The 26,063-nt window shown below is 52.4% G+C and overlaps 1 protein-coding gene across 2 annotated transcripts in view; it reads right to left on the reverse strand.

The window, feature by feature from the left end:
- The window catches only part of CACNA1E (calcium voltage-gated channel subunit alpha1 E), a 410,647-nt gene that overhangs the window by 129,424 nt on the left and 255,160 nt on the right, over positions 1–26,063 (reverse strand). For both annotated transcript variants that reach the window (XM_036015954.1, XM_036015953.1), the window contains one exon: positions 3,991–4,094. In XM_036015954.1, the coding sequence (XP_035871847.1) occupies positions 3,991–4,094 (104 nt within the window). The remainder of the gene's footprint in view (positions 1–3,990; positions 4,095–26,063) is intronic.

Raw genomic sequence — 26,063 nt, forward strand, 5'->3', positions numbered from 1 at the left:
GAAAGGAATCATTTTTTGAACCCTTTGTTATCCTACTCTAATCTGAACCTGCTTCTCTCTAGGCCTCCGACAGCTTTTGTCCTCCATTTCCCTTCACATCATCCTGGGAGTCTCTTGGCCTCTCTCCTCTATGAAATCCTTTGTTTCAAAGAGTATCATGCTCTTCTCTTTCTCAGTTACTTCCTCATTTTAGTGACTCACATTCTCCAGTAAGCTCCTCAGAAAGAGTGTCTGAAAATATTGCTATCCCATCCTCATAAAGACTTGCTATTTTGGCTGGGTATAGAATTCTATCCTGGAAACTTTCTTCTTTCAGAAAGTTTTAGGGACTTCTTTACTGGTTTCTTTCAGTGTCGCTTGGAAGCCCAAAGGCATCCTAATTCATAATTCTTTGTAGGTAAAAGCCATCCCCTTCCCAGTCACCAGAAACTTCTAGAATATTCTCTTTACCCAGATGCTCTGAAATTTCACGATGATCCATCTTGGTGGGGTCTCTTTTTATTGGTTGTGCCAAATGCTCAGAGGACATTTTCATTATACGTTGCTTCCCTTTTATCTCCACACCCTCCGCCCATCTTCCTGCCACACAATACAATACAGTCAATGCCCACTTTTTATTTGAATGCATTTTTACCAACTGTATTGTGCGTATGTATTTTTATTCATGTAAATGATATATCCCACTGTTTCCTTCTTGTTTTTTACAAAACTCTATGCTTTTTAGATACTCTATGTTGCCGTGTGCACGTGGCGTTCGTTGCTCCTAAGTGCTGCACATTATGGGATGTATCCGACAGTTTTCCCATCTCCCCCCCCCAGTCACGAACACTCGGGTTTTCCCAGCTCCCCACCACCACATACAGTGCCACAAAGAGGATCCTCGCACATGTTCTAGCTGACCTTTTAATCTGGCAATGTGCGTTTACTGGTGCTGGAACATTTTTGGTATTTTTCTTTCTTAATTCCTTTTGCGTTTTATGTAATCCTTATTCCTTGCACGTTTAACCTATCCTCTGATTTTCTTTTTTTTTTGTTCGACTTTTTAAATGATTTCACCAATTTTATATTCCAATCATTTACTACCTTCTAATTATATATTTTATTCATTCATTTTACATTAACATAAATTTTACATTAATTATTTGACAGTAATGTAAATTTTACATTATTTTATAATAACGTCCAAAACTCTCCTTAACTGCTAAAATTTTCTCTTCACAGCAATCTGTTACCTTGTGGATAAAATTTTTTCTCACCTATGTCTGCCAATATCAATTATACTTTTTAAAAGTTACTTCTGCTCCCTGCATTGTTCATATTCCCTCAAGTTCCTTTTTCAATTTATGGTTTTTTTGTGTTTTGTGTTAGACATTTTCTTCAGGTGATAATGATCTCTAGCTGTGTGTTCACAGTGAAGAGCAAAGCACAAAAAGCTTATTGCAAATTGGGTATGCATGTTTGGAGGCCTGGAGAACAGTGAGTACAGGCATTACAGGGTGCCCCCACCCCTGCCAAAAAAAAAAAGATATGTCCACACCCTAATTCCTAGAACCTGTAACTATTATTGTATTATAGCCTGTGCAGATAAAATTAAGAATCTTGAAATGAGAAAATCATCCTGGATTATCCAAGTAACCTTAAATGCAATGACAAGTGTCCTCAGAGGAGAGGAGCAGACAGAAGAGAAGGGGGCAATGTGACCACAGAGGCAGAGACGGGAGTGACACAGCCACAAGCCAAGGGATGCCTGCAGGCACCGGAGGCTGGCAGAGGGAGGACATAAATGTTCCCCGAGAGCCCTCAGAGGCAGATGGCCCTACCCTGCTGGAGTCTGGACCTCTGGCCTCCAGAACCGTGAAAGAGGCGATTTCTCTCACAGCTTAAAGCCACCCAGTCTGTGGCAGCCACAGGAAACTAAAATCGTAAGCGTCACTGAAGGTGATGGGAGGGGGACCCTTTCTCTGGTCACTTCCAATGATCAGTAACTCAGGTCTTTGCTCTTAACACTTAACGGCTTCCCCACAGAGCAAATGAACCCCCCACCAATGCTCTGAGCTCCTTCCACATGGCCAGTTCTGCGAGTCACGCAGTTGAGCTGGGCTGGGGGTAATGCAACTCAGTTTGTGGACTTTCGTTTAAGCCTCCCATTCTCTCCACGTGTCGACCCCACCCTGAGGGGCCCCTGCTGTTACCACTCCCAGCTTCTCCAGTTCAGCCTCTACGGGGAGTGAGACTTCTAACTTTGGGGTAAAGGCTGGGGCAACGCATTGCTGCCAGCATTGTTTGTGTGTGTATGTGTGTGTGGGAGGGACTGCTAAGTGCTCCTTACGAGGACTTTTGACCACTCTCATTATCATCAGCGCCACCCAGACTCCAGCTCTCAGACCCACCTGCTGCCTCTGCTTCCGGGCCTTCCCAGGGCCCTGCGGGGCTGGAGGGCGGCCATTCTGCTCTGTTTCATTGGCACGCCCCACCCAGGGCAACGAAACCGCTGCCTTCCCACCTCTAGGTCCGTTGCCCTTTATCATCTATCCGCAAAAATGTTGTTGACATCTCTCATCTGTTGTCATTTCTTCTCCTGTGCTTTTTGTCGCTGTGCCTGTCTTCCTTCCAGTGTCAGTAGTTACGAGAGATGACAGTGTTGGTTTAATCTGCCGTGTTTCAACAGAACCACCACCTGATAAATTTTCACTTGAAGGACTTACGCCACTCAGACGAGAAAGTTCAATTTTGCTTGGAAAAATGTAAGGCCCTCTAAACTCTACTATCCGCTTTGGCCCTCCTGTTCTATACCTTTCATTTCCCAGAGTGACACTGCCACTCCGATTGACTTCGGTTTCACCGAAATCTCTTCACTCTCCGTGACAAGTCCCCTTTCTTCACCTTTGGTTATGGCATGGTGCTCTCCCCTTCCGGGAACATGTATATCCACATTTTTATCTTGTTACATATACATAACCACAGAACCAGCCCAAGCTGGTCCTATCCTGTTGCTAACAACACCCAGAACCAAAGTTTACACCTTGGATACACCGTTTATGAGAAACACTTGTGAGCCCTCAACTGCTCCCTACGCAGCACCGCCAAGGAACCGCAGGACCAGGGCGCGCCTGGAACCTGGAGCCAGAGCCCTTCCAGAGGAGAAGGGTCTGCTGTCCAGGGAGATGCAGTGCTGAAATCCCTTAAATCTTGCCCCCAAGCCTCTGTTTGGGGAGACAAATTTGAGCCTTGCCTCCTGTCTCCTTCCTGGTCAATGTTGCAATAAAAGCTTTTTTCTTTTCTCAAAAGCTGGTGCCGTAGTATCGGCTTCTATGCACATAAGACAGCGAGCCCTGGCTCCATAATACATATTTTATGTTCCAAACAAAATCCCAATACTTCATGAAACCATCTCCGGTAACTTTGGACAACACAGATTTGTCCCTTCCCCCAAACAAACTGACTGCATCTTATGCGAGTCAGGAAAAGAACTCCCACTCCCTGTTTCAAGTATCTGCATTGCCTTGAAATGTCAGGTGCTTTGAGGCAGGGACCAGGCCTCATACTTCACGTGCTTCCTACAGCGCTTCCCATGGCATCAATGGGGAGCACTTGCTGACGGACGTACCCCAGTCCAAGCTGCACACACGGGATCTGATGACCAATACACGAAAAAGTGAGAGTCATATGAGGGTAGAGCCTGGACCTCATTCAACTTATACCCCTAACAACCAGCACAGAGTCTGGCACAGAAAGTCGGTGACTGCACAAACGGATGGACGGATAAATGAACTCTCAGTAGGTGCTGTGTTCAATGCTGTACCTGGTCGAAAGCTTTTTGTTTCACTTCCTAAAAATAATGCAGATGATTGGAAAACAGTTCACCAATGCACTCCCAATGTCAGGGACCTCAGCCGGCACACAGGGTTGCTCAGTGAATAAAGCTTCAGTGGAGGAGTCTGCCGTGAGCTAGGAGCGTTAGAAAGGGGTCAGGAGGAACACGTGGCTTACCCGGAAAGCACTCCCAGGACTAGGTTGAGAACGAAGAAGGATCCAATGATGATGAGGGGGATGAAGTACAGCCAATTCCAGGTGGCTCCTAAGGCATCATTGGTCTGAAAGAAAGAAAAACGGGTCCTTAATAATTCATCAGAACCATGTGCCAGCAGAGGGCCTCCCCTCTCGCAGCGTCCCACACGGGATAATGTAACGAGCCAGTACAATGCAGTTAGTTCAACACTGCCTTGTCTCACCCCCAATCTGGTGCTACTGTGGGTTAACTCATTCTCCCATATGCGCGGTGAAGGACATTGCATCAGCCTCATGCAACACCCTGAGCTGCAATAGTCTAACACCCTCACTTAACAGATGACAGAACAGAACCCAGAAAGGTCAACTACTTTTCCAAGATCAGGCAAAGAATCACTGGTTTTATAGTGTTTGAGGATGTGGGTTCCAAGTCTTTGCATTCTCAAATGGACAAATTCTCCGAAAGACAGGGGCAGTCTGGGGCCCTCACTCTATCCCACAGATGCTGGCCAGGGCCTTCCCAGGGTTGCCTGAGAGACATGAGGGTCCCCCTCATCCTGCTCAGCCCTGACCTGGCCTCTGGCTTTCTTCCCCCAACCCCCACAATCTTAGTATAGAGGACGCCCAGGCCTGGCCCCAGTGAGGCTCTGGACAGAACAAGGAATGCAGCTAGATCTGCAGAATGACCCCTTGTTCTCTTTCTAATGCTAATGCACAGCGACCTGAAAAACGCACGGACACCCATATTCCAGATTCTCCTACCACAAGTTAGACGCAAGGCCCTGGAGTGGTGGGGCAGAGGGGCCATCACACCACATGCCTCAGCCATCACAAGCACCCCTGGGCAGGGTGTCTTACTGGGACCTTGAAACAGAGTTTGGGAGAATTTTGAAAAGCCTTTACACGTGAGCCTCTCAACTAAGCTCTGCCTTGATACGAACAGCCAACTCTCTACTCAGTGTTTTGGGAGAATGTTTCCGGTTTGCTGCAAGCCCCTCAACTGCCTCCCTGTTTCTGCACCTGGCACCTAACAGAGTGTGTGGCACGATGGTTGCTCAAGTAATTGATAAACAACCACAACTGGAATAACATGATTCTGGCGTCTGAAATACACACAAATACATCATTCTGATATTCCCCTCCATCTCTGAAGCTCTGTCTGAACTGCTAAAAAAAAAAAAAAAGAAGAAGGAAAAGAAAAGTCATCACATGATGGCACTGGGGTCTGTTGGATGAACAAAAGGGAAGGAAGGGAAAAGAGGGAGGAAGAAGATCTGGGAGGAGCCTGGCACCAGCAGTGAGCGGAGTGGCACTATGCCCTGGGGGGGCGGGTGTTAAAGATGATTGACAGCCTAAAAGGTTCTTTTGGAAAAGCAGCCTGACAGCCCAGAGATCACTCACAAATCTTTAAATGCACCTGCCGCCCCCTCTCCACACCTTTCTCCTCTCCCTTCCACCCTTCCTCCCGGACTGGCCTCACCCTCATGTCACCTGCCTGTCCATGGAGCCAGGACAGGTCCAGTCCGATGGGACAGGCCACAGCCCCCGCAGGAGGGGGCAAGCAGAGGACCTCACACTTCCCTCCCCGCAAACAGCGAAGTTCTTTCTGATGCTAATCAGAGCTTCAATCTCCTTCTGATTCATCACTATTAAAACTTTGAAACTGCCCTGTGTAGGAGAGACAACTACTAAAGTGTCTTCTGAGATTAGAAGAAAAGAGTGTAACCAACAACTCCCAGGGCAGCGAGCGCTCTGGTGCGGGAGGCGGGAGTCGGGACTCAGAGCAGAAAGTTGTCGGTTCCACGGGAGTTGTGACTGTTCCCTCCTGGGGCACCCGTGTCTGTCACGGCGGGTGGGAGAGAGCCGGGCTGCCTGTGTGAGACAAAGGATCTCTCCCTCTCCTTCCTTCCTTCTCCGCTGTACCCCCTGCCGCCACCCTCTGCTCCCGGGGCTCTGACAAGAGGCTTGTGTGTGGGATCATCACACTTGATTTTCCCTAGTGACTCCTGCTTGGGAAAGGGGACAGCTGTGCTAAGGTCTCTGAGCAAGATCCTGGGGAGAGAGACTCACAGCTTTCTGAACGGGTGCCGCGGGGCTCCAGCCCCAGGAGAGTCCGGCAGTGGGACTTTCCCCACCCAGATCCCCACAGCGGAGCATCAGGGCGTCACCAGCACCCCCCCCCCCACCCCCCACCCCCACACACACACACAGAGTGAGAGCTACAACACAGAGTGCCGGCTCTTCCTTTCCACCATTCACGGGACACCTGTTGTGCGTCAGGCACGACAGAAGCCTGCTATTCTCCTGCTATTCTCCAGGGCGATGTCCTCTCAGTCTGAGGTGCTGATGCCCCTCCCACCTGACCCCGTCAAGCCCCTAGACTGGCAGGCTGGCTGCCCCCCAGCCTTCTCACCTGCTCCTTCCCCGAGTGACACACACATGCGCGTGACGGGGGCGATGACAGACGGAGAAAGCGGTCGGGGGTGGCAGCCCACCCGCACAGGCATGCTCAACAGGTCCCAGTGCTGACACAGTGGGGACGTGCTCCTTCGGGAGCCCGCCTGCCTGGGGGTGGCGAGCACACCCACTCCCTGCGTAAACAGGCACACACGGCAATTATCACATTAATCGGGTGGGGGGGGCTGGGGAAGCTGGTGGAAGGTGGGGGTGGGGGAGCAGGGTTGAAGAGAAAGGTAGGGACTGAGGCAGCAAGAGGAAGGGGTCCCAGGTCGCTCAGGATGTGGCTACATGGGGCGGGGGAGGCTGCATGGGGGGGGAGGCTCCGCCCTTGGAAACCGGCCTCATGAAGGGGCCACAGGGCTCCGTGGGAAACAGGTGAACGTGCCCTTCAAGCAGCTCTGGCTGGTCGGGAGACTGAGTCAGGACTGGAATTAGGATACTGATTCCAGGGTCCTTTCTAAAAACAGGAAGGGTTTTTGGGGTACGCTTGCTCCCCACACTGAAGGCACCCCCTGCTGGACAGGCCTGGGCTGGCTGACAACCGGGTTTCTCAGCCAGGGCGCCCAGGGCACCTCGGGCTGGAGAACTTCGTTGTGGGGAGCTGTCCTGTGCGGTACATTAGCAGGGTCCCTGGCCTCCACCCACCAGATGCCAGCAGCACCCCACCCCCGGCTGTGACAACCCAAAGCGTGTCCAGAATCCCCAGTGTCCGGGGGTGGGGCGTCGGGAGGTGCGGCGGGCAAAAACAGCTTCCAGCCGAGGACCGCTGGCCTCCTGGGTCCGTCTCAAAGACAGGTCTTTGGAATCACCGAGCGCGCTCAGGGCAAGGACGGCCGGAGCAGCCACCCTGGGCTGCCCAAAGGCCAGGCCGCTCCTCTCAACTAAGCACCTGTGCAAGGCCTCTGCCGACCACCTGGAGAGAGAGCTCAGAGAAGGCAGGGGTGGGAGGGAAAGGCACAGAGGCCGAAGAGCCAGCCACCTACCACCTGCCGTCAGGGTGACCACGGACCTGGGCACCAGCGCTCAGGCAGCTCCCGTGCTTCCCCGGGGCCCCCAGGTCCTTCCAGCACCAGTGTGCAGCCCCTTCCCCACCCCAAGGGTCGGAGTCCACGTCTCAGAGCTGGATGCCGCACTGCGCTCAACAAATTTGCGGGCCACGCCGTGTGTGGCAGACGCTCCTCTAGGCGTTGGAGATAAATGACGAGCGAAAGTGTGTCAGGCCACGGCCCGTGGAAGACAGTGCAGCGGACGGGCCCACACGAAGTTGATGAGCACATGAGAATTTGCATCGTGTGGTGAGTGTGCTGAGGTGCAGGTGCATCTGGTCACATGCAGGCAGTCGGGCAAGGACTTGCCGAAGACTTTGGAGAGAAGAACCGCATGAGACTCTAAGAGACTACCTTGCCCGAGACAGCAGACGCCAGGAAGGGTGAGAAAAGTTCATGTGGAGGTGAAAGAGCGAGGAGGAAAACGCCAGGAGGTGGGGACACAGAGGAAGGAAAAGGAGCGGGGGAGGCCCTCTGCGAGGCAGCCCTGCCACTGTGCACGAGCTGCCCCCCCGCCCCGTGTGGATGTTCTACAGAACCATATGCCGGGGGCTGCCCTCCCACCCTGCCTGGGTGCCATCTGCCCCCCACAAATGGAACGTTATCCTGAGTTAGGTTGGCCTGATTGGGAACTCGCACCCGGACATCTCCCTGCGTACATGTGCCAGGCCATCCGGCTCCCTCTTTGCTCAGGTCTCGCATTCAGAGTCGCCCTTTCCCTGCCCTCCTCCCTGCCCAGCTCTCACCAGCCTGGATGTGACGGGTTCTGAGCTGTGTCCACCAAGGTCCCCTTCACCTGCAGGTGCACCCATTCCCTACACGTGTTAGCTGCGAAGGGCTCACGCCTGCCCATTAGCAGCAGCCGGGCGCTGCCTCACCTGTGAGTTTACGCCAGCCTACAGGGAGGGAGGGTGGCCTGTCCCCAATAACAGGGTCGATGGCTCAGCCCCTTTGCCATGGGAGGGGCAACCTCGGTGGTCCAATCCACACTCTGGAGCTAGCAGTGTGATCAGGCCAAGGCCATGGCTTTTGACATTAAACTTTGTCTAGTGTTTTCTCGGACCTATCCTCACACGTGTCTCCTGAGAACAGTCCCCTGGGAACAGTAAGGCACAACGTCCCCTTTCTTGTGAGGGTTTTGACCAACCTTCGAAGCAGCCAGCACCTGGCCCCCAAGTCACACAGCTGGATGGCGTTTCCGAGGGCGAAGCCACTCAACTCCTCTGACCACGCCCACACTTTAGGAAGGGGACACAGCAGCGCACCTCATGACACGGGACAAATAAGGTCTATGAAGCGTCCGACCTGGCTTCCAGCATATCAGGAAGTCTAGCCATGACCTTGGAAAATTATGAGAACACACTACAGAACCCATCACTTGGTAGGACAGGAGGAAACTGAGGCCCAAGCAAGAAAAGTGACCTGGAATGACCCGGGACCACACCCTACAACCACAAAGGGTCGGCTTCTGGAGAACCGTTAGTCCCAGGTCTCTCAAGTGCAACCCTCCCATACTCTTACCAGCCTCTTGGGGAGAACAAAGACGCACAGGAAAGCCGACACCCGGATCTGGCAGCCAGGAAGTGAGTGCTGTCTTCCTGGCTCCCCAGCATGAACGCAGGCGAGGGAGTCATGGAAAAAGAGGGGGACCCGAGAGTGAGACACAACCACACGCTGTCCCCCGTCCCCCCAGCAAGGAGCCGAGCCTGCCGGTCCTGGAAACAGAGCATCTCCTCATGTCTCAGGCCCCTGAGCACACCCAACATACAAGCTAAGTCTCCCCACACAACGGGCTCCGCCACGGGCCCGTCACACGTAACCACGGCTCCCGCACCTTCTGGTTATTCCAAGCCCCCTTCTCCCACGTGGCTGGACGGTCAGTGACTGTCCCTGAGGATGCATCGGTGCCTCCGTCCAGATGCAAAAGCGCCTCCAGGAGTAACTTCCTGTTTGATGTTTCGCCACCTAGTCTTTCTTTCCACCGGGAAAGCAAAGCAGCACCTGCCTGGCGAAGTGGGGCACTCCCACCCTGGACCACAGGCAGCGGTCTGACACCCACGAGGCCGGGTCGGCGGCTCCGGGCCAGCAGCTCGGCTCAGCTTCCGGAGTCTGGACGTGGGCGGTGGCCATCGCCGGCACTGGGTATAGGTGTCGGTGAAGACCCGTCCACACCCCGGCAAGATGACTCGAGGGGACATTGAGCTGAGGGGGGGGTCAGCACGCGCAGCCCCATCATACCAGGAAGGCTGCCATGACCGTGTCCACACAAGCCAGCGCCTCAAAACCCTTATGACCCAAAACCTCTCTGGGTAAGTCCTCGTCATTCCAGTACCACCGTTACCTAACGTCTGTCCTGTCACCTCCCTTCCTGAGCCCTGGCGCAGACACCAGCGTGGAGTCAGGAGGGCCGGCGAAGGTCTGGTTGGAGTGGGTTTGGGTCACAGGCGCTCGATGTTCTGTTCTCTGGTCGGGGGTGTGTGTGTGTGTGTGTGTGTGTGTGTGTGTGTAAATTTCGGTAATAAAAGGTTTTAAATTTTCCCGAATAAAATCAAATAGTTTGTTTATACAGTTCAGGGTCTTGTGTGAATTTAAGAGAAAATCCCTTTTTAGACAAAATGGTGAAACATGTTAACAGTGATGATAACAGAGGAGTAGAATGAGCAATTTAAAAAATATTTTTTATGCTTTTCTGTACTCTGCAACTTTATGGCAGTAACTCTGTTTTGTTTGTTTTTGTGGCCAAAGAAAACAGAAAAAGAAAAAAGAAAAAAAATCCAAGACCCGGTCCCCCTGCCCTTCAATGGCAGGCAGCCCTGGTGCTAAGGAGGAGGCAACTCCTGGGGCCACTGGGCAGCCGGGGCAGCTGGCCCACGGCGAGCCGCCCAGGCCGGGGTGCTGCTCTGCCTCAGGGAGAGGCGCGGGTCGCTCTGACACTGCCGCATGCGGGGTGGCCAACGTGGGTGGCCTAGAGAGGAAATCACAGGGGAGGCAGCCTGCGATGAAGCGCCCCCACCCGTTTCACAGGGCTTGCCAATGAGACCCGACACGCCCTTTCAAGAAAGCCAGGCCCCAGAAAGAGCTCAAAGGATGACAGGTGAAGAGACCCTTCCTTTGAGATCCAGGGGCAAAGGGCACACGAGGCTGACAGACCCTCTACTCCGGGAGAGCTTTGTGTGGGTTTATTGTATTCTAGAAAACAGGTCTTCGACCAGCTCCTAGCTGGTTTTCCACTCCATGCCACGGTCCTCAAGGACCACCCCTCCCAGTTACCATCATCTATTGCTTTCCCATTGGTCCCTGTCCTTTCCAGCTAACTAATCGCTAGCTTCCATTCAGTCTGAGTCCTCTGACCTTCCTCGTCTTCCAGATTACAGAGCTAGAAGGCATCACAGCGCCTTGCACAAACCCTTCATTTTATGGATGAAGAGCTGAGGATCAAAAGCTAAGTGGGTGCTGCAGGACTCTATTGGCTGACTTCAGAAACAGAACCAGCATGCAGGACTTCTGGCCTCTAGTCCGCTCTGCACGGCCCTGCTCTTGTATACTTAGCTTGAAGTCTAAATGGTGCATTCTAGTTATGTATGTATACAATTAGTCTGGTCTCATGACCTCATGTGGAAGCTGCCTCAAGTTGAAGACCTTTTTAACGAAGACTCTCACTTCTTCTAAAGGCTCAGACCTGTGAACACTGCTATCTGATTTAAGGGAGAAAGGAGGAAGGCTGGAGGTGTCACGGAATGCCTCCTGGGCAGTGCCTCCACCTGGACTTGAAGGATGGGGAGGAGGAGGGTTCTGATTGCCCCATCAAGAGAAGAAGAGAGTCCATGGAGAGGGAAGGGGTGGGGATGCTGAGACCGTGAAGAGTTGTTGTGAGCAGGAGTGACGCAAGACGAGGAGAAGCAGGTCACGGAGGAGGACCCTGAAGAGTGGCACAAACGCCTGTTTGGATTTGTTCACTCCTCCTGCACTTGTCCTTCTTCCCTCCTCTAGCCCCGCCCTCGGCCACCGGAGAACACTGCCAGCCTCTCCAAGGCTTCCCCTGAGCTCAGCACTCCACTTCCCGCAGAACTCCCCCGGCACCTGGGCTCGCCCCACAGCAGCACACCTAGTCACCCCCAGCTCTGAGTGCATCCTCTGCACAAGATGGGTAAGAAGGCAAACAGTCCTCAAGGGCCTCGGTGCCTGTAAGAAGACGAAATCATGAGTACAAACACCTAGAACAGAAAGCAGAACATTAAGTGCTGCACTTGGGTTTCTGTTTCTACTTATTTGTACACCTCCTGTATGTCTTCTATCTCTTTCACAGAGTGGCCCTGCTCTCCCATTAGGTTGAATGTTTCTCCAGGGCAGAATGCTTCTCTGTTTATTCCGCGAATGCCTGCAGAAGCCCCCCGCCAGTGAGTTTCATTTATCTCGTGGCCACAGGAGGCACTCTTAACTCCGTAGTTAGAACAGCTTGAAAGTGAGAAACCATGGCTTTTAAGATTTTGTATCTTCAAAACCCAAGACAGGCCTATGGGAAACAGGCTCAATAAATCTGTGTTGGTATCGATGGTGATAATGAAATGCCCAGTCTGACACCCTATTTCTCTATCACTCGGGTGCTGGGGATAGATCGATGTCTCCACTCTGGTCCCGCTGGATCGGAGTTTCTCAAAGCACGCCGGGCTCCAGGTGTGCCCAAGATACCGCTGCACTCCCCTGCGATGGCCGCGGCAGAGCCTGGCACAACCACAGTCCCCAGGCCGGTCACCTCCCTTTGCGAGCAGTTCTGCCCCTGTAGCCCCATGCTACACAAACGCTCTTTTCTCTGTGCGCCATGGCGTGAGAACGGATGGGAACCACCGTGCCGGATGGCCATCTGTCAGGGAGGCCGAGGAGGGAATTCCTCACCCGGGCAGGTGCCTCCGTCAGACAACAGATGCGGGGGGCCTCCCCTCGCGGGCCCACACTCCTCACCCCGCTTCTCCCCCCCCGCAAGGACTCTCATGCTCAGGGGCTGACGCAGCCACTTCCCCGAGCCCTTCTTTTCACTCGTGTCCCTTGGTTTCCCGCTTGCTCGCTCTGCTGCTGGAAATTTATCCTGGTCCTTTCTTCCCCCTAAGATACACAACGTTTATTCCAACGGAGTATTCCCATGGGTTTAGGAGTACAACAACGCTGAAATGGAATACAAACAATAAAATAAAAATGACCATTGTTTTTCCAGTCTAGGAACCGTTGGAAAGAACCTCTTCCAGCTTTTACCATTCTTTGCCTCTTTGCTGTGCATTAGGGCGGAAGGTACTAAGATCAATGATGACAGGTGACTCATAAGCTGGTGGATGGCGGCTCCAACAAACCCAGTCACACCTGTTTCTGGAAGCACTAAGAGAACCTGATTAAAACCTCTTTATTGCAATATTTCCCTGCAGCTTACACCCTAAGGTCCCATTGTATCTGAGGGGGAAAAATAATCATGGCTTCCACTTGTTAAGAGTCTACCTACATGGGACACCAAAGCAGGTGCATGATGTATATGCACTGTAATCTCCACAACCAAGTGTGAGAGAGGCAAGTGTAAGTACATGTTAAATGACAAACCCAGGTTCGGAAAGGCTAGGGAAACCTGCCCAGGGCCCTAGTCAGTACAGTGCAGACCCCGAGTGGGAACCCATGTTTGAGTTCTTCTCGAGACACCACCTTGTGCTGCCCCTTGTGTGGTGGCGGCGGTGAGGGGAGGGAAATACTGTTGCTCTAACTTGGAACGTATCTGAGAACAGAGCTATCTATGGATGCAGGTATAGTGAACCTTTGGTATGGATGGGGGACAGGTTCCAAGACCCCCATGGATACTCCATTCCGCAGGTGGCTCAAGTCCTTCGTATACAGTGGCATAGTATTTGCACGTAACCTACATCTGCATATAGGTGACAGCAGGGTGTACCTACACACATCACTCCATTCACGTGGATTCAGTGTAGTGCTTGGCAGGTGGCAAGTTCAAGTTTTTGCTTTGTGGAACTCTGGGTTTTTGGTTTTGTTTTTTTTCTCTCCCAGGTTTTTGATCTGAGGTTGGTTGACCCGGCAGGTGCAAACCCCACGGATCCGGAGGACAGATGGACTGCATTCACAACAGCGACGCTGGCGGACGGACCCATCTCCGGCCAACCTCGTGCCGCAACCCTACCTAAGTGGTGCCCTGCCTCGGCTCCTTTGGTGTCTGCGCCTTAACGCAGCGGGCTTCCTCTCTGCCCTGGATGTCTGCTAAGGTTGAAAGACCGTCACAGCAAGCTCCCTGGCTACTAGTGCGACAGCCACTCTGTTGCCAGGGCGATCCTGTAAAGTGGGACAAGTGATTTCCAGGCACAGCTGGCTGCAGTCTTCAGAACGGCGGAAAGTTGTCATTTCCACCCAGCGTATCTGCCCTGTCTCCCCTCCGCTTAAAACGCGCCAGTGGCTGCCCTTGCCGAGTCTCCTACCAAGACTGACGGCAGCCCGGACTCCGTCGGGGATATCCAACCTGCAGCCCATGAGCCGCATGCAGCCCAGGATGGCTGTGAATGCGGGCCAACACAAAATCGTAAATTTAATTAAAAATATTATGAGGGTTTTTTTTTTGTGATTATGTGTTGCAATGCATTCAATGTGTGGCCCAAGACAACTCTTCTTCTCCTAGTGTGGCCTAGAGATGCCAAAAGGCTGGACACTCCTGAGTCTAGCTCATTCCAGAGCCCCTGCCACACCCCACTCTCGGTTAATTCCCTCCTGTGCCACGTTCTCGCATATCTCTGTGCTCCTGCTCTCGTTGTCCCTTCTGCCTGGAATACCTCTCCACCTCTGCCACCCGAACAGCCTCCAGGCAGACCCTGATTAACCGTTACCTCTGCTAGGAAACCGCCCCAGGTTCAGCTGCTCTCCTGTCCCGGCACCGAGCACTACCGCACCTCTTAACCCTGCACCTCGACCACCACTTGCTCAGACGTCGTCCCCTCCAAGTCTCGATGCCCCTCAAGAACAAGGAGCAAGTCTCGTTTGTCTAACTATGTACCCCAGAACCCCACTTAGCTCTCCGCAGACACTCAGCAAGTGTTTGTTGAACGAATACATAAGTTAATTAGTGGACTGTGCATCTCCCCGTTAAATCTAAGGCAAGCAGGAGGGAGAAAGGAAAAGCGATGAGGAAGAGGATTTCCCCAAGAGTTAACTGAATGTCTCGAGAGGGTTCTGTGGTCAGTCAGAGGGCAGAGGCAGCGGATGATCGGAGGGAGTCATCAGCAAGTGTCACTTCCTAAGCCCTTCCCAGGTGTACCTTGCCACACAGGACTGACCTTCCTCTAATCCTCTCCGGACGAAGAAAGGCTCCCTCACTCTTATCTCTGATGAGCTCGGGACGGGATTAAACCAAGACTGGCACGTTCCGCCCCCTCATCCAGCTACATGTCCAGCGGTACCTGGCAGAAGACACAGGCTACACTCCATACCGCAGTGGGCCCCGCAGGGCCCCCGACACAGATTAGAGGGGCACTTCCTGGTCTCGGAACAGGATCACAGAACCGCCTCTCTCAGGGGTGGGGGTGGACTCTAAAAGGGGACGGGGCGGGCCCTCTGGGGCAGCCTGACGGGCCCTGCTAGGGGACAGCCAGGGAACGCTGATGGCACCAGCCGAGTGGCGTCGGGGCAGGGAGCTGATGGGGGGGACGTCTCTCTCAGGGAAGGTGACCCCGTTTCTCTCGATGCCAAAGCTAAACTTGAACCTCCATGGATTGCAGCCCGAGGGTTCTACCTTTGTCAGCTTTGTGGGGTACAGTGTTCCCTCTACTGGGAATGCAGTCCCCCTTCATCCTCTCCAAAAAAAGTATTGTCAAAATCCTGGCCATTCAAGGTTTTTCCAATACCACCCTCCGCCGATCAATGCACCCCCTGACTGCTATGGCAGGGCTGCTTCCTCTGGTACCCCACAGGTCCCCAGGCTTGCTCTGAGGTCCTCTGATCCCCACACTCAGCCCTGGACCCAAACCATTCTCTTGGCTGAATCCCGATGATTTATTGAGTCTGGAGAGTATCAATTTTTCTAGGCCACCAAACACGATAATGTGACACGAGGTAACAAAACATGGATAAAGAGAGTCAACAATTTTTGGAGCAATTACTACATGCACATTGCCTACATTAGCACGTTTAATCTTCTCAGGGATCCTCTGAAGCAGATACAAGCACTACAGCGTTTTTCTCTGATGAGGAAACGGAGGCCCAGAGTGGCTGAGTAACCTGCCTGAAGTTGCACAGACATTAAGGGATGGGACGGCCACTACGGTCTGTAGACTGAGCCCAGTACTCTCAGTTGATACACTGTAGTTGGCACAGTGACGAAAATGTAACAAACGTTCCACAGACATTAGGTGCTAATATTATTATTTATATAGGTTAAGCTCAGTTCCTCTCAGTCAAAAAGGGAGTATAAATACATCGTTATTATTTATGCTCATCTCATCCAAATATTTTACCTGCCTCGTGCTACAAGACTGGCACACACTTCTAAATTAGTTTGTTATTTTTCAGGTTACTATAGTATTTATCACATTACGTAATAATTATTTACTTGTCTGTCCCCTGCACAAATCTGTGAACTCCGGGCAGACAGGGACTTGTGTTTCTTTGCACAGCAAGTACCTGCCGAATGCTTTGACCAGGTGCTCAGTAACCACCACTGGATGCATGAGCAAACCGAGTCACTGAGAATCCAAATGTCACGAAATATTCCAGCCATAACTAGTTCAAGTGGGGCGAACATGGTCTAGAACAGCGGGCCTCAAGGAGGGGTGGCCCTTGACCCTGCAGCATGAGCACCCTTTGGGACCTTTTGGGAAAGGCAGGCTCTTGGGTCCCAACGTCGGCCTTCAGGCCAGAGCTCCAGGGATGAAGGTCAGCGCCCAGCCCTCCGTGTTTCAACGGGCCCTTCAGGTGGTGCCTGCTGGAGCGTGAGCACCACTGGTCGAAGGGAATGAAAGAAGTAGCCGTGGGTAGCCTCAGTGGCTGTGTGACGTATCCCGAAAATACAGAGAGATCTGAGGAAGGAGAAAGCCTGAGGCTGAGTGGGGAGGAAAGAAGGTAACAGAAGGGGGTGGGGAGACATGGAGAGGGAAGGGCTGGGAGTGGGTGAGACTGATTCACCCTGAAATCTCCTGGGAATGAAATGGGTTCATGATCTCAGCTGGGTGCAGCCATAGCAACAGGTACTCCTCCCACCCCCTCCCTCTCCCCGGGATGACCAGGCATCAGCTACGCCCACGCTGAGGCCCGGCCCTGCAGAAGGATGTAAGCTTCAGTGAGTTGGAAAAACACAGGGAGAGGCAGGTTTAAGGGAGAAGCTCCCTGCATGGGCTCTGGCCCCAAGCCGGGCTCCTGGGAAAGCTGCTTCCTCCTTGGGGCAGAGGCAGACACAGCCACGCGGAGGTGCCTGGGAGTGCTCCTCACACCCCCCGGCTCGCGCTGGGGCCCAAGTGCCTGGCTGGGATGACTTGCTGTCCCGTGGGACTACCGGGAGAAGGGGACAAATGACTTAAGAGCAAAGACGGACAGCCCACCAAGCCACAGGGCTGGAAGCAGGGCAGGGCACCATGAGGCAGGGCCCCGAGACTGTGGAGGATTATTCCAGAAGCCGGGAGAGGAGACCAACTGGTGAAAGAGAATCAGAGCAGAACTCACAGGCAGCCTCAAGGCCAGAGACGGGTCGGGGCGGAGAGGGATAATGAGGCACAGACGGCGCACAATATTGTCAGGGCCCTTTGCCGGGGAGGGCTGCAGCCTGCAGGGCACCCGCAAGGCCAGCGCATCCATCTAATTGGCTCCTTCCCTAATAAAGGCAAAATGGGGGCCGCGTGAGGACAGCGAGGTAAGCAAAATGCGCGATGCTCCACATGGTCGATGGAAATAACTCAGTAAAAGCGAGTTTACAGCAAATTAGACATTAAAAGTCAGATATAATCACTGTTGCTATGTTTGTTTCCAAGAAGAACTGTGTTATGATTAGACTAACAGGCCAGCGCTGGAATTCTCAGCAAAATGCCGGGAAGATTTCGCCTTTCTTTGTCTGTGTGAGAGAAGAAAGCAAATGAGGAAATGTGAAATCAATAAGCCACCGCTATGTTCAGGGGCTCTGCCCTCAGAAAATCCTGTGCAGCCCGGAACCCCCCTTTTTTTGGGGGGGGGGGACAGTTGTGAAGTAGAAGGCGCTGATACATTTTTCATGTCTGGTTTCTTCTAGCCCTCACAGTGAGCCAATGAAGAAGTCCAGGTCATCCCCCAACCCCCCACCATTGTACGGATGAGGAAACCCAGCTCAGAGATGTCGAGTCGCATACAAGCACTAAGACAGGGACAGGGTTCGAACCCACGTACGCCTGACTTCAAAGACCTTCACCCACAACGACACTGTGATTCCATTCACAATCACAGAGCAGGGAGAAAATGGAGGCCCGTGACTCCTCCGAGGGCTGAGACTCCTGTTCCAGCCAGACCTGGGCGTCTCTCAGCCGGCAGGCCATCCCTGTGACGCAGTGTCGTCTAACGGGAAAACTCTGGCCTCACCTCTGACTAGTTCCGTGACGTTGGACACGCCCCTTAACCTTCCAGTGCCCCGGTTTCTCGATCTGCACAATGGGAGTGACAGCCCCTGCCACGGAGCAGGGCTGTGAAGACAAGTGAGAAGTGCAGTCGGAGAGTTAACCGCCCACCCCTCCCACCATAGATGAGCTGTTGCGATCTCGGGGAAGTTCCTCAGATTTTCTGCCCTTGGGCTACCTCATCTCCCGAATGTCCAGATTGGAAATCACACAGCCAGGGGACGGCAGGCAGAAGGCACTGGGTAAGTGGAGTAAATGCTCCCGTCAGTGCCTCCCCTCGGGGAGGACACTCCCGTCCCCCGCCTGCTTGGGAGCAGGTGCACTGGCAGCTCACAGACTCACCCGTCCCTGCGAATTGCCCTTGAACCCATGAGGGGGTCCCAAGCTCTGCTAGAGTGGGCCAGCCTATCCTTTGTGCAGGTCTGGCTTCCTCGCTTCCTCAGGTAAATCTCAAGAAAGCACACCCCAATACACATTCTGCCTCCAAGCTTCCGGTGCAGAGTTGACCTCCAGGGACCCCAGTCGAACCTAGTCTAACAGTACGAGCAGCCCTCATTTTATTAGTTTGCTTTACTGCCCTTCACAGGTGTTGCATTGTCTTTTTTCCTCAAATGGAAGGCCAAGACCCACCACCAGCAAAGACTGCAACTTGCTTTCTTGCTTTATTGCAATGCTCACTTTATTATGCTGGTCTGGAGCCCAACCCACAAGATCTCCGAGGTCTGCCCGAATCTACAGCCCAGAAAGCGTTCATAAAGAGTGACTGATGACGGCCATCACGGCCACCTGCACACTCAGAGGACTGGTACTGCCTGTGCAACTCCTGTAAGTGTCACACAGCTGCTGGCTGGATGGGACATTCTTGGAGGAGAGACTGTGTCTTGAATGACTTCGTGTTTCCTCCAAGCATGCTACGGACAGCAGATCCTCTGGAATCGCATCTGATGTGCGCAGGCACTATGTCTATTCAGGAACCGATCAACCCGAGTGGGCCCAGGGGGTGCACACTTCATTTCCGGAATGGCAGCACTCACGGCTCTTAACTGGGGCCCACAGTCTCAGCCGTGAGGAACTTTATAAATGAAATCCCTCTGATGTAATAACTTTGAACAAGAATGGGCCATACCGATCAAACCAGGGAAGTATGTTCTATGGGCTATTGCTATTGTTAGGTCTTTAAAAATTCAATATTAAACAAAGCTCACAGGCGTGAAGACAGGTGGTGCTGACCTGATCCGCCAGCCCCGCCCCCCGCTCCACCCCACCCCACCCCACCCGGCCAATCCCAACAGAACCCTCCCTCCACCCCCACCCTCTTCCGAGGTGACACAAAACGCCAGCCCTGGCAGTTGGAATAGAAGCGAGCTCCCTTATTCCCAAACCTGTATTCTCGGGTTATGCCACCATCTCTGTAACTGGCTCCTCTGGGAATGCAGGGACAAGCAAAAGGGAAAATGCACCAATGTGGCTCTTTGGATGCCGTGCAGCAGGTCAGGTCCCCCGTTGTTGGTAACCCTCCATCCTCTCCCCGTGTCGGCTGCCAGGTGGGGAACTAGGGTAGCTGCCGACACTGCACCAGCTCATTCAGTTCAACGTGAGTCTGTTCAGTCTGACGTCCTCAGGGCTACATGGGACGAGCCCTTCCCTCTGGGGCCCAGACGGGCTCGCTGCCGTCTATACCTATCTCCTGAGCTTTGGGCCCTGACTCAGAGCCCACCAGCACTCTGAGTTCGGGTGGGGTCTGGAGATTCACTGAGTAGTATTCCTACTGCCAGGTAAAACCTGAGCCCACCCGCTGTGCTCTGATCTCTTGGGGCTCAGAGAGCCCGAAGGGGCCCTCGGGAAGGGGGGAGGCCACAGGAACCAGGAGCCTCCCTGGGGCCCAGCCAGAGCCACTGGTCAGAAACCGTGGTTGAACTGAGGGCTCCTCAACTCTGTCCTTCAGCTCGCGAGGAGACGGGATAAAACAGGCATCTGAACAGGTGAGCTTTCAGTGTGGCCCCTGCCGACGAGCACCCGGCGCTTCCCTCCCCTTGGCTGCTCTCGGGCTCACTTCGCGCCGAGGGGCTGCCGTAACAGGTGGTCCTGGGCCCACAGGTTCATCCCTACTGCCCAGGCCCCACAACAGGCCCCTGCTGTCTGGGGACACGGGTCAAGGCACAACCCCAATCCTCAAACACTCCAGCTGTGCCCCAAACACCCGGCTGCAGGGGCGAGGTGGGGTGGTGGGCAGCCTGTTAAGAGGAACTCCCTGACCTCAGTAGCCTACCATGCAGTCAGGGGAAGGCAGAACAAATAACATACCAAACACACGGATATTCAGCGAGGGGGAGAGGGCCTGAGGGCCTGAGTGGTCCTACAAGACTCTCTCAGAAGAAAACTCCTCCTGGCACGTGAAAGAGCCGAGCTCTCTGCAGGGGAAGTCCTTTCTCAGCCGAGGTCTCTGAGGCCAGCCCGGGCTCAGGGGCGCACAGCCCCGGAGCGGGGACCGAGGATAATCACCTCATTAGCGGAGGAGCACACACCTGGCTGGCAGCTGGGCCACCCCTGGGGCAGGAGGGGGCTCGCTGGGGGAAGCGGGAGTGCCCTACTAGGTGGCGCCAGGCTGGGCTGCTTTGTTCTTGGAGAGCAGGCCTCCAAGGGGCCCCTTCCAGCCCAGCCGGGCCGCCGTCTGGCTGCCTGAGGGCAGTTCCAGGAGGTGCCTGTCCACCTGGCCTGGGAGGAATTAGGTCAGAACTGAAAAAAACAAACAAACAAAACTACAACAGTAACACTTGGGAGGAGAGCAGGCCTCCAAGCCAGGATCCCCAGACAGTACCCGACTGAGACACATAAATCACAACTAAGGTAAGAAGCGGATGAACGAACGGGTGTGGCAGGTGGTGTCAGTCAGACCTGTTCTCTGTGGGACTCGCAGCCCCGGGGAGAGGCAGGGAGGTCACCTCCGGGGCACCAGAGAACTGCCTTGTAGCTGCTTTGAACAACAAACAGTACAGGCCAGACGCCAGTAGCAGGAAAAGTGTCTTACTCGGGGCTTTGTTTTTTAGTACTTTTTTTTAACTTGTGAATTTTTAAATAATGAAAACAGTGTGTTAGGACTAAATAACAGTTGAACAATACAAAGATGTGTAAAGAAAGTGTGTAGGTGCCCTCACCTCTACTCCCGGCCCCCATGAGCTCATGGCCTAGTGTGCGTGCCTCCCCACCATCCTCCGCGCAGGTTCAAACCTACGTACACTGTTCTGCTCTTTGTTTTTTCAAATGGGATCCTACTCTACAGACTCCTCTGTAACGTGCTTTTCTTAATTAAAACCCACTAGGAACAACATCCCTCCAGGACCAACACACAGATTTAATTCTTTAAAACACACACACACACACACACACAGAACCACAGCTATGCAACACCCCACTGATCGCCCTGCCAGTGTTTGCTTGCTGTGGTTACCGTTGCTGTGAAACTAGGCTGAAACAAATACTCTCTCTCACGTGTTACAGCCCTAGCGACGGGTCTTTCCGTTTCAATGGGCAGCTGTCTCAACAGTGGGGTTACTACAGGGCCAAAGAGAAGGTATATTTTTCAGTATTAATTCCCCCGAAGGTTGTAGCAATCCGCCAGGCGCTCCACCAAAAATTTGTAAATGACTCTTCTTCCTCACCCTCACAGGAAGTGGGTGTTATAACCCTTCAATGCTGGTCAACCTGATGAGCTGAAAATTTGTATTTTTCCCTGAGTATTAGCATCATTTCATGGGTTTATTAGCCACATGGATTGCCTTTCCTTTGACTTTCCCACTCACATCCTTCGAGCGTTTTCCCATGCGGTTGGTTGGCTGTCTTTTCCTTGTAAACTTATAGAGCTTCTTTGTATATAAGTTATATCAGGACTTTTTTATATGTCATTTTTTTTCTCAGTCTAATAATTGTCTTACAATGTTACTTATGGCGTCCTTTACCATAGAAAATGTTGCAATTTCAATGCAATAATTTCTTAAAGTTTCTGAGCCAAATATTAAGAACTTCCACTAGTGATAAATATTCATGTCCTCCTCCTGAAACTCATTTGGGGGCTGCCCTGCTTCATAAATTCAATCTTATGGACTAAATATACAGACTAAAAAGTAAGATGATTCAAACAATAGAAACCCCACAAGTACATCTGGGAGAAAAAAGTAGTAAAAGAACCCCTTTCGACCATGAGGGAAACCAAGGTTGAAACCAGCTCTCCAGCAATATTCACTCCACGTAGAAGGTGAAGTGAAGACCATCAACTACCAGCTGCTTATCCCAGTGCAAACCACTGAACACCAAAGTCCTTCCAGCTCACAGATTCCACACACACCTCTGATCCTGGTCCCCTATGGGCGGCCAACACCCAAGCAAGCTCCTCCTCCATCCTTGCATCCTTCAGGTCCTCCAGCATTCAGCTCCAGCAACACCTCTGTCTGCCCTCACTCCCCACCCTCCCCCGGACAGAAGGACCTGCTTGTGCTATCCTCAGCACTCCCCGCAATCCTCATATTAACTTCCCTCTCGTTTGGTAATTATTTACCTGTCACTCGTATTTATATTCCCCACACCTATTACTGCGTCTGACACACACTATTTGCTCCTGCAGCGGCCGCTGAAAGAAAGGGAGCAAAGAGAACGAACAAGCGATCCAGAGAATAGCACTGAAATCCAAAGCTGAATGTTCGCCGTTAACTGCCAGCTCAGGATCAATCAGGAATGAGCATTAAACACTGCTGAAATTACAGGGTGAGTTAATGGGGGAGGGGGGGAAGGTTCCATTTACAAAAAGCTGATTGACACAGAATTTCGAGAGCCTGCCTGGTTCAGAATGAAAGGCCCGCCTACACGTCAGGCGTGCTGAGCTGCCGTTCTCCAGCGACCGTGTCTCACTTGGGGACAAATGGGCTTTGGTCAAGGATAAAGTCTCAATATCCATTTTTCAGACTCTTAACGAGTTTCGGGATGATCACTGTCACTCAGCCCTAACTGCAGCCAGTTTCCTCTGCATGCATCTCGACATCAACACGCCACCCAAAACACTTCCCTATGATTAAAAAAAAAAATTCCTGTGACAGCATTCATGCTCCAAGCTCACATCTTCCACCAGCAACATATTTTTGAACTTGGAGACTGCAACGAACACCATGGGTCTTCCAGTGTTTTAACAGAAGAGAGACATCCAGAGTCCTCCTTTAGAAAGGGAGCCCCTGCCTCCATCTGGAACGGCAGTGGGACTCACTTCCCAGGGCTGGCTTGCGTGTTCCTGAAAGCGCATGTTCCTGTTCCCTGGGGTGGCTGAAGAATCTGGGGAAATGGAAGGTTCTCGGGACGCCCCCAGGGATCATCCACGTGCCAGCTCACAGCCGGGCCCATGAAAAGACAGCTGCACTTTTCGCCAAGGACAGGATCCAAAGCCTATTGACATCGACCAGTCACCTGAGGGACACACTGCCCATCTCAACCCTCATCACTCCATCTAACTTCTTGGTGATTTTTTTTTTAAATATGACTTAACCGGTCCATGATTCTGGCTTCCGGCATTATAGAATACTTCTCATGATCTCAGATGTGTTTTTCATAACACAGAAATCATGAAGTTCACGTTCGTCCTAAAATGAGCATGAACTACGTGTCAGGGGCAGGGAGGAAGACGGCCAGACAGGGAAACAGGGGCGGGCTGGCAGACGCCGCACCGAGACAATGAAGTCACTGGAGCACGATTCCGAAAGGGTCGGCAGCCATTACCTTAGTCCCACTCACTGAACACCCACGTTGGTGGCACAGCTTAACCCCCCTGCCACTTGTAATAACTCGGAACACCGGGAGGAGCCTGGCGCTCACCGAAGCATCTGCCATCTTGAAAGGCCTTCTCCTAAACCCCAAAATGCCTCGACAACACTCCCTCGTACCTGAACTACTGAGCTGGCCGGACGCGTTCTCTGCAGCCCGCTCCGCAGCACCGCCAGCCCGCCAGCACGCCGCTCTGCCCCGGCCTCCCGTGCTCAGAGCTCTGCAGCCGCTGCGGCGGTCTGCTCACCAGTGAGAGGCCGCGAGCAGCATGATCTGGGCCCGATCTGTCTGCTGAGCCTGATCTCCCCTCACTCCCCGATACCTGAACTCGACCTTTCCCGCGATAACACATCACGTTTCCCAGACACAGTGCTGTTTCCTGCACCTGAGATCCCACCTCCCGTATTCCATCAATGGCTAACTCCTCCTTGTTCAGTGGCTTTCTGTTCTGTAAAACGTCTTATCCCGTGAACAGCTCTCCATCTTGAATCTTAATTACTTATAACCCTCACAGTACTTGTCACATTATAAGTGCAAAATAAATCTGTATTGAATGATATGGATGAATGTTTGTTGAACTTGACTGAACTAAATCTTGAAATTTTTCACAGGTCTCTCACCCGGTGATGATGTTAATTATGCTTTTTCATCAGATTTTGTTCTTCTGGTTATAAAAAGTCATACATGAACATTTGAAAAGTACAGAAAAGCATAAACAGGAAAAAATAACCTACAATCATCGCCTGGAGAGAGCCACTCTCATTACCCTCTAATTGCACATTTTACCTCAATGCAATTAAGTAAGTTTATGTGTGGAAGTCCCACGCCCTGTGCGTGCTTTCCTGAATTTAGATCGAGTCACACACTATGTACTCACCCAGCATTTGGTTGACCAGAAATCTCTGCCAATGCGCACTCCTACATTTCAACAGCACAATGCAAGCAAATGTTCCCGGTGATGGCAGTGGGGCCCCTCAAGTTTCTGGAGAGCTTTTTCTGAATCATAAATTCATGGAACTTGATTGCCTAAAGTGACCTCAGAGAGCGTCTCCATCAAGGCCGCCTCGCTTCCCCTCGCCTCCCCTCACCTCCCCTCCCCTCCCCTCCCCTGTGTTTGGCAACCATGGCCGATCACTCAAGATCCTCTTCCAAGGTGGGTTTGGTCACGGTCTCAGACTCCTTCCCCAGCAAACCAAATCCATTGACTGGCAACTGTCTGCAATGCAAGGCCTAGCGGGTACCTGAGACTCCCACTCCTCATTCCACAGGTGGGAGAGGTCCCGGCAGAGGCTGGGAACTTCCCAAGGTGCAGAAGCCCACGGAAAGCAGGGCTGGAAGCAGAACTCTCTAACCCTGCTCTGGGGTCCGCTGCTTTTTGTCACACATCTAAGAAAGATGGGATGAATTTACATTGTTTGAATTTCAAATGTGTTTTATGGCAGTTTGATTTTTTTTTCAGGATTCAGGATAGATAAAAAGTATCTATATGTCAATATGTTAGGTACTAGAGTTGATTAAACAGAAATTTCTCAATTTATGGACCCAAAGAAATACCCCTGCTTCAGACAAGTCTCCTAATCAGGTTAATCGCTCAGTAAATGTTTGAGAAATGACTCTGCATCTACTCTCTGCTAAACTCTGGCAGGAAAAAGAAACATAAGATGCAGGACTTGCTGTGTAGGGTTTTTAAGCAACCACTTCAGATCCACTTTTTTAATCACCTGGCTCCAGCCCAAATGGACCCCCAGAAGAGGTGTTGGGGGCGGTGAAGACAGCGGGAGGATGAAGTGTGGAGTAAGACAGAGCTTCCCACTATGATGGGCTGCATCGTCTCTCTCCAAAATCCATGTGGGAGTCCTAACTGCCGGCATCTCACAAGGGGACTGTCTCTGGAGGGAAGGTGATGAGGCGACTGCTAAAATGAGGCTATTGGTGTGGGCCCTGATCAGGTCTGACTGGTGTGTTTGTAAGAGGAGCATGGACACACGGAGCCAACGCTGGGCATGCACACACATGCAGAGATGCCATGAGGACCAGCGAGAAGCTGGCCAGCTACAAGCCAAGGAAAGAGGCCGCAAGACAAACCAAATTAGTGACACCTCCATCTTGAACTTCCAGCCTCCAGGACTGTGAGGAAACACAC

The sequence above is a fragment of the Phyllostomus discolor genome, chromosome 14, assembly GCF_004126475.2.
Source record: "Phyllostomus discolor isolate MPI-MPIP mPhyDis1 chromosome 14, mPhyDis1.pri.v3, whole genome shotgun sequence".
NCBI lineage: Eukaryota > Metazoa > Chordata > Mammalia > Chiroptera > Phyllostomidae > Phyllostomus > Phyllostomus discolor.